The sequence below is a fragment of the Homarus americanus genome, unplaced genomic scaffold (assembly GCF_018991925.1).
Source record: "Homarus americanus isolate GMGI-L3 unplaced genomic scaffold, GMGI_Hamer_2.0 scaffold34533, whole genome shotgun sequence".
Taxonomy (NCBI): Eukaryota; Metazoa; Arthropoda; class Malacostraca; order Decapoda; family Nephropidae; genus Homarus; species Homarus americanus.
In genome coordinates, this window is record NW_024756494.1 from 72,501 (window position 1) to 81,371 (window position 8,871).

General features: G+C 44.1%; 1 protein-coding gene across 1 annotated transcript in view; it reads right to left on the minus strand.

The window, feature by feature from the left end:
- LOC121856874 (solute carrier family 22 member 5-like) overlaps positions 1–5,208 on the minus strand; it is a gene marked incomplete at its 5' end in the record, with an annotated part of 8,333 nt that extends 3,125 nt beyond the window's left edge. The window contains 2 exons of the mRNA XM_042352647.1: positions 4,525–4,718; positions 5,061–5,208. Of these exons, the coding sequence (XP_042208581.1) occupies positions 4,525–4,718; positions 5,061–5,208 (342 nt within the window). The remainder of the gene's footprint in view (positions 1–4,524; positions 4,719–5,060) is intronic.
- Positions 5,209–8,871: the final 3,663 nt, after the last annotated feature.

Below are 8,871 nucleotides of genomic sequence, written 5' to 3' on the forward strand. Positions count from 1 at the left end.
ACCACTGTGAATGCCCACCCACTCTTACCCCCACTGCAAGCAGAAGCCTATCATCCTGAGCCTGCATTTTGTGTTGTCTGTTCTCATTGGGGTCACAACTTCACTGCCTGCTGTCGTCGTGATCGGCCGAGATGTCGCTTCTGTTCACGTAACCACAACTCCGCCGCCTGTGCCCAGAAAATCAAAGACCACCTTAATAGTGGTGGGGTGAGCTATGTAATTAATCCCAGATGTTGTAACTGTGGCGACCGGCACAATGCTGACTCACGGCAATGCCCCAATCGCCCGTCTGTACCAGAGGAAAAGCCTCCCCGAAGGCCAAGTCTACCACAACGCCCCCCTTCCACAGTCTTCCGGGCCACACCCCCCTGTGTACCCTGTGTCTCCAGCAACGCCTTCTTCAACAACACCTGCCTCTGCCTGGCCTCAACTGGCTACAACACAGCAGTCCCGGCCGTCTCCTAACTCAACTACTACTGGGCCTCCTCCCCGTCTCTACTCTGAGGCTGTCAGGCCTTGTGCTCCCACCGGTGCCCCCCCACAACCCCCCGCCAGTGACATGACACAGATCATATCCCTCTTCCAAGAATTTACCAACCGTATTGAACAACTCTTCGCTACACTCTGTACCACCATCTCCCACCTACTCCTGCCCTCTGTTGCCACCCAGTCACTCCTCTCTGCTGGTTTGACACAAGCTGTTGGTCCCCCTGTGAGCCCCCCCCTGCTCACGGCCTACTCCACCGCCGGTGGCCTTCACTACTGGTGTAGCGCCTACCGGGCCTGCCCTGGTGTGTCCTGCTGCCCCCGAACGAAGTCCTGCCTCGTCCTCACAACACTTGGTGCCTCAACCTGTCCACCACCCACCACAAGCCTCTCCCGCTCCTGTGTCTGAGCTGTCTCCACCAAGGCTACCTGGACCTGAGGACACCACCCCCGGCTACCTGTACCCCACCGACATGTCGACGAACACACCATCACAATAACACTAAAAGGTGTGTCCCTCAATGTTGTCAATGCCTATGTGCCTCCCTCCACCTCTACTGTACCTATCCCACCACACCATATCACCTCCACCCCCACTGTACTTCGCCACGCCTAGCACATTGGCAACCCTGAGCCTGGCCGCACTGTTTGTAAACTTTGTGGCCAACAGACTCTCACACTCTCTTTCACCACATCCTCATTTGCCCTATGACCTCCCCCTACAGGGATGGCACCTCTTCCCTCCCTGACCAGATATCCCTCCTCCTAGTGACAGGCCTGGCACTTGACATTATTAGGGACCTGCCACACTGCCATAAACAGATGAATTGTACCGGGAATTTCCCCCCCACACACTCATCATTGTCACTTTATGTAACTTGCTGACAAAACCCATGACCCTTCAGGCCTTTTACGCCCTTAATGCATGAGTCATAAAGGCAAGCATGAACTCCGCATGCTTCCCAGTTGGGCACTGTAAACGCTTCTGCGCTTCACCTTGCACAGGATGCAAGGGGGTGCCCAATAAACTAGCTTCCTCGTGGGCAATCTGTAATCTGTAAAGTAAAACGAAATTAAAAATAGAAAAGAAAAAGCTTATATTAATCTACACCACAAAGGTGCCTGAAAACCAGCTTTTGAAAATGAGACAGATTGTATTAATATGGAAACAAAGAATAGGGCAGAGCATTGCACAGTTTGGCTGTGTAAGGAAAGAAGGGTGCACTATAACGGGTTATTCTAGTGTGACTGACAACCACAGAGAAACTGTGGGGACCGAGGGCAACACGAGTTTTACTAGCCTACGGCCTTGCCGGCAGTACACAGTGTACTGCGCACATCATTGTCATTCCTAATAACCCCCTTTAATTCATATTACACTACATAACATTCAAATCCACCGCACTTGTAGGATCTCAGAAAACAGGGGTCATTGATAAAGACTAACTCGCCTAATGAATGTTACGGAATCATGTGTTGTATTGTGCCCAGCTACGGGTTATATAATATTAATTGTATGTATTCATAGCATTAAGGAGAGACGTGTTTTTCCCATTCGTTTTACACAGGACCTCCAGTAAGTCCCGTGCCGAACACAGTTGTCAATACGTTTATTCCACTCTCTACTGGCAAACTCAATCTTGGGTTAGTCTGTATAATCAACTTTAGTAATTCGCCAGACCTTTGCCAACTGAGGGTCATCCTTGAATGAGTAACAGTTGGTTTGTTTGTTATTTCTGTCATTGCGTGAGTAGAGATGGCTGGCAACTCAGGGGTATATATACCACGGGACCGGGAAGAGAGACGTCCCCCGTCACGTCATCTCCCATCTGTCCCCAAGTATGTTCTGTGTTCTCTAGCCATTCAGTTTGATTTAGTCAATGTAGTGAATTATCAGTGTTCATCAGTGTTCATGCTTTAACAGTTGAATTGTCATTCACCCAGTGTAAGAAGTAATATAACGTAAATGTCGCTGTCGTTTCCAGGCAAGAGATTTGTTGTGATTGTGTTGTCATCATGCTTCCCAGTCCCTTGTCCCCCGTCACGTCATCTCCCGTCTGTCCCCAGATCGAGGGTGGGCTTAATTGAAACCCCACTGGTCGCTCGGAACCGGTGGATCTTCAGCAGTGGTCAATATAGGAGCGATGGCGCTAATTCAGCATGATTATTCAGCTCCACTCTACCTCGTTGAGCTAGACCCCAGACTCGCCACGTGTTTGGCTTTAACAGACCACCACAGTGATCATCAGTGTTACAGGCGCCAGTGTGATACCCTGGGACATGCCTTGAAGTTATATGTCCACAGTGTTGTTGTATGGGTTTGGGGTAATTCTGGAAGAAGTATCCCATGTTGGGTAGTGAACCCATGTTGTAATTTGCTGGTAGCAGTATTATCGTGTATGTTGTCATATAGGAAATGGAATGTATCACCGTAATACAGGTACAATCTGACGTGTTGAGTGATAGTGTAAGAAGGGTAACCAAAATCATCGTTGTTCTTCTGAGGAAGGCCAACTCACTTGTATTTTTTTACAGTATGTTTTATAAGCAATAAATTAGTTAAGACATGTTATGGTTTCACCCTTCTTTCCCCTTATCGATCTGGTCAATGAAAAACTTAATCCAATGCCTAGTCCACTCTACACGCTACCTAACAGGCTACATACTGCCCAGAGGTGGTCTGGTAGCAGCAACCTTTAAAATTAAGATTATAGTTAAGTTATCCCCTTAGGCGTAGTGACCCCAGTCGAGCAGTACACAGGATGCCAAATCCACTGAACATTGCCCGTTTAAGTACCTGTAAAAGAGAGAGAGAGTGAAGCAACATTGCGGCGAAGAGAAATAGAAGAAAGATTATCAACTAAAGAAGGGGAGTCAATAAGACTAAATACCTTTGATTCCACGCTGTCTAACAGTTGAACAGAAGAAGCGCCACCCCAGATATGAGAGCAGTACTCTAAGTTAGGACGAATGAATGATTCCCTTATAATCGTGAAGCAACTGCTCAGGAGTGAAGTAGCTATGGCATCTTTACAGCATTCCCAGCTTTAGGGCGGTAGCTTTAGCAATGTTGCGGATGTGTGGCTTCCATGACATATCAGAGGAAATGGTGAGACCTAGCATATCCATTTTAAAACTTGGCAGAATGATTGCGTCCTGAAATGTGATTGGTAGGAGATCATCTAATTTGGAAAGTGTGTTTGGTAAATACTGAGTTATATTACTATTGAATTGAACCAAGTTTTTACCTCCCCATTCGGAGATGCTGCACAGATCCGTATTGATAGATGAAATGATTTCAGCTCTAGAAACAGATCTAATTTGAGAATTAATGGGATGGGGAAAATGTGAAGAAAAGTGAGTAGTAGAGTCATCAGCATAAGAATGGATAGAGTTAGTCGTACTGTGAAGTAAATCAATGATAAAAAGAAGGATGAGAGTAGGTGAAAGAACAGAACTCTGTGGAACACCACTATTGGTAGAGAATGAGCGAGAGGTCTGAGTGATAAAGGCAAAAGTTCGTGTCCATGATAGTGTAACCAAACCAGAAGTCATTTTTGAAACGACAAGAGGATAAGTTGTCTTTTGTACTGGAAGACGAGTAAATATATAGTATTGGAACGACAGTTACAGAGTTTAACCTTTATGCTGAAAAATAAAGGAGTGCTCAAATAAATAGGGCAAAAAATATTCACTCTATTCCAGCAGAAACAAATCAATCACAACAGTAATGATAGAATTGACATTTTTGTAAGAGATGGACCAAATGTACAAAGTGTCAGTGCTGCGAGGGAAAAATAGCACTGGAAAAGATCAATATTGGAACCACAGATATCAACACGAGAGTCATTGCTGGAACCACAAGAAAAGACAGGAGGTACTAAAATCCTATTGTCGAACGGTATGTGTTGGAATGATAATAGCAAATGAACCAACGCTTTATCACTGGCATAAATAAGATTCTACATTTCCATCCAGCTAGTGTATTGGCCTATGGCATTACAGAATAGATCATGACAATCTAGGAAGACGACATACCTGAGGTTTGTAGCATTGAGGGCGATACCATAGTAGACCATGGAGGCAGCGAACCAACAGAAGAACACGACCAAGGTTCTCAGTCTAAGCTGGCGTATAGTCAGCAAGATGACGACCTGCTTTATGACTGCCAGGAAGCGAGACATGATGGTGGCCTCTCTGTCGGTCTGGTCTTCCTCCTTCTCCCGAGATCCCTGGAAATACAGCAAAAATTTCTGAGGATGACGGCAATACAAATAATGTTGAGACTGATAGATGCAGATACTGACTAAAACACGGGATAGCAACAGATGGTGAGGAAACGTTCACTTGTAGGTGTAGTTTACCAGAAGAAGATAATATAAGACAGGAAGCCAGTAGAGCTAAAGGTTCAAAAGTATTGACTAATATAAAACATAAGAAGTGGATGAGGAAACGACACCTCTGAGGAATAATTCCAAAAGATGGAAATATAAATAGACAGAAAATGAGCGACAAGTGGACACTCAAGCCCATCAGGGTTTAGTTTCCTCGAACACTATGGTTCTTGGTCTCACCTGCTTAACGATGTTCTCCATAGCAGCGAGGACGACGGGGTCAGAAGGTAGCGGTTTCCGATTGATCTTAGCGATCTTGGTCATGATCTTCAGAGCTTCCTCAAAGCGACCCTCGGTAATCAACCACCGGGGTGACTTTGGTAACAGCCTGGAAGGCGGTAGTGTTTTAATATTCCTAGTTCAAAAGCTCCTGTCGAGAACTACAACCACTCTCTATTGTTCAGGAATCATCTAGCCTCCTTTTAAAACTTTCCCAGCATCAGCACTTACTACAAAGTTGCTAAGCTTGTTCACTCGTCCACCACCTATGTACGGCGAACCAGTTTCTTCCTATCTCCCTCCCTAAACCTAAACTTACTTATCCAACCGTCAGGCTGCGCTACTGAGTCCTATCCTGCTCGGATATTATAAGAACTTTATCTATATCTCCTGTATTGATTCCTTTCACCCACTTAGATACTTCTATCATATCTCCCCGTCTTTCTTTTTGAATGCAAGTTTAGTTTCTCTAATCTATCTGTAAAAACTGATAAGAAGTCGCTGTTTAATGCTTTGCTAATTTCCTCACTATCATCGATCACTTCTCTCCTCTCTCTGACTTTAAAGGCCCCACTTTGCCCTTGACCTTTGTCCTATATAACTAGAAAAATTCTTTAGGGTTTGCCTTGGATTCTCTTGCTATCCTGATTTCGTAGTCCCTCTTTACCTTCCGTATATTTTTCTTAACATTCGTAGATAGTTCCTTATACCTATCTCTGAGATGCTCCTCCCCCCTTTAATTTCTTATAAATTCCTTTCTTTATTCCTATGTCATGTTTAAGTTTTTTGGTCATCCACCTTGGCTCATTCTTATTTGACCTAATTTTTCTGAATGATATATTTTGTTCCTTTGCTTTTGTAGTATACTAGTGAATTTAATTATAGTCGTCATCAACTGTTGTGTCGCTGGTGACCTCACCCATTCCTACCGGACAATGACCTGACTGTTCCCAGGTGGCCTCACCTAGGTACCGTCTTAACCCCTCATAATCCGCTGATCGAAAGTCGGGGACTCTGACCATATTGTCATAATTTTCTTTTTCCCAATTTAGAGATTGTAAACCTAATTTCTTTGTGATCACTGTTCCCTAGTTCTTCCCCTATTGTGATATCTCTGATAATTTATTCATTTGTTAATACTAGGTCTAATATATTGTCACCTCTAGTAGGTTCTGTTATTAGTTGTTTTAGAAAATAGTCCTGTACTGCGTCTAGGAAGTCTTCAGAGTCATAGTCACCTAAAATGTTGTGCCAGTCAATATTTCTGAAGTTGAAATCCCCCATAATGCACAGGTTGTTGTTTCTTGCTGCCCTTCTCATTTCCTGCCATATGGACTGAGCTGCTTCTTTCCCTAGACTTGCATGGCCTGTAAATCACTCCCATAATGAGTTTTTCTCTTCCTTCTACAATTTCTACCCATACATACTCAATTCCTATTTCACCCTTTTATTGTTTTATTAATACATCCATTTTAATGTATCCCTGACGAAGTGCAACCTCTGCCCCTTCCTTCCTTCCCTGCCCTTGTGAAAAAAGGTTGTACCCTTCAATATGGTACTCTGATAAAAGTTCTTGCTCGCCAGATATCTAATTTTCGGTGATTGCTATGGCGTCTACATTTTTCAATACTGTTACGTGTCAAAGGGGTAGAGCTCGTAACAAACAAAAAGTGAAAGGTATTTAAAGGAGTACAATATATGGTTCTTAAATTTGTATCCGAGAACAACTCCAGCTACCTTTATAATGTATGGTTGAATACTTGATGATTGGAGTAAAAGAAACTTAAATAAAGGAAGTATAACTATATTTACATATGCTTACCACTAGTAGCACGAAGACATGAAGTTAATCCATGAACAAACCAGATTACTTTAAAGGTTGCCAATATCACTGACAGCTAAATCAATACACGATTAAAAAGGCAAAAATACATGGCTTTTAAATTCAGCCAGCCAGCCTCAACAACGCGTATATACCATAGAGTTCATCACCCAGTTGGTAGGCAAGGTCAACTGACAACACAGGCCAGTGGAAAGGTCAAAGGAGGTTACCCGAGCTTATGTCGAACTCAAGTCGGCCGAGCCCTTGGCTTTTGCGCCTGGGTTTGTACTTTATTGAACAGACTGACCCAAACATCGTACTTGAACCAACGTCTCATTGTTAATGTTATTACAGTGTTACTGTCATGGTCATAATGACATGGCTAGTCTGTTAAAACCTAATAATTCATATTACGGTCCACGCCCACATAACCTGTAAACCTTTTGAGTCTCCCAGTTGAAACATTCGTTCTCAAACCACTTCAGGAGATCTAAGTCCTCCGTTTTCTATGTCACATTACCGGAAAAACTCAAGTATACTAGAACTGCATTTTAGGGTGTTTACATGCATTTGGTTGGTAGAATCAAGAACACCCTTGCTTTCGCGTCAACTATGGAGATGTCTGATTACGATGTGAAGTATTCAGATCCGTTGTGACTGATATCCGGAAGCTTCAGTTGTATTTACTGTTGTATGGTATTATCAATATAAGTCGGTAAAGTCGATAGTAAATTGAGGTATCATTGACGTCGGCCCTAGGATGCCAGTGATTGTTGACCGAGGGCTGAAGTCACCCCTCTTTCACATATGAACATCAGAGAATCTGATGTTCGCTACCCAATGTTGTAAGGATGTTAATTACGAAAGTAATTAATTAACCTGAAGGAACTATCAGACCAGGTATCTTTGAAAATCTAGCAGATCTTAATCGGATGCTACTTGTGACTCCGCCTACCAGGACTGCCATCCTGAACAGCAAATCAATTTAATTCATGTCTTCGAGCAGCTCAGTCAGAGCATAGATTGAAAAAGGGAATCTTAGGAAATGGAAATAGGTTCGTAGTCTTAGCTTCAAACGTCAAGGGTGTACAGTAACGTAGTACACATTGAGGCATGGATTGCCAGGTGATGGAACTCGGAGCTGAGCAAAGGAGATGTGCGGGCCACTGACGCTCTCGAGTCAGTCCAGCATCTGAAACTCCTCCACCCACAAGTAATGTCCGGCTCCGTGTTATGCCTCGCCACATTAAGTGATTTTGACTTAGTTAATAGTATGAATATGCAAGTGATACAGTAACGTAACTGATGTGCTTTAAGTGAAGTATTCTTACTCCCTTAGCGTCCTTTTGAAACGTTGACGTTCATGTCAACAAACTGATCTAGCATCTGAAACTCCTCCACCCCACGGTTCCTCTCGGCAGAGCCTTAGATTGGGGCGACCTCCACACTAGTTTGGGAGATGGTTCAAGTGTAGTAAGCTCAGGTAAATTCGTGAACCACGAGCGTCAGGAATAACCACCTCCTCTGGGGAGGGCCCTGTCAACTAGCCAGCCGTTCACCTGGCGCGTTCACTGTCAACCCTGATGATATCACAGGCCGAGCAAACTGCCAGCCCCCGTCATTGTTATGGATGAGTCCACTACTCAGTAGGGCTATATGGTGGCTGTGTTATTCCTCCGAGTACACCTGTATGTATTCACCTGAATTGTCTGAGTGTTTGGAGTCAGCAAGAGTAGGTTGACCATCACTTTGCTCGTGGGCAAGGACTACCACAGTAGTGAAGAGAAGCTACTAATTCTCGTGATGTTAAAGTATTAGTGTTGGTGCTATTTGTAATGGATTCCTCCCCTACAAACGCTGTTTGTCGCTGACGAGCCGACCCACGAATTCAGCCGCACCTCGTGTTTAGGTCAGCAACCAGCGCCGCCCTACATCACGGAGGTCAACTAT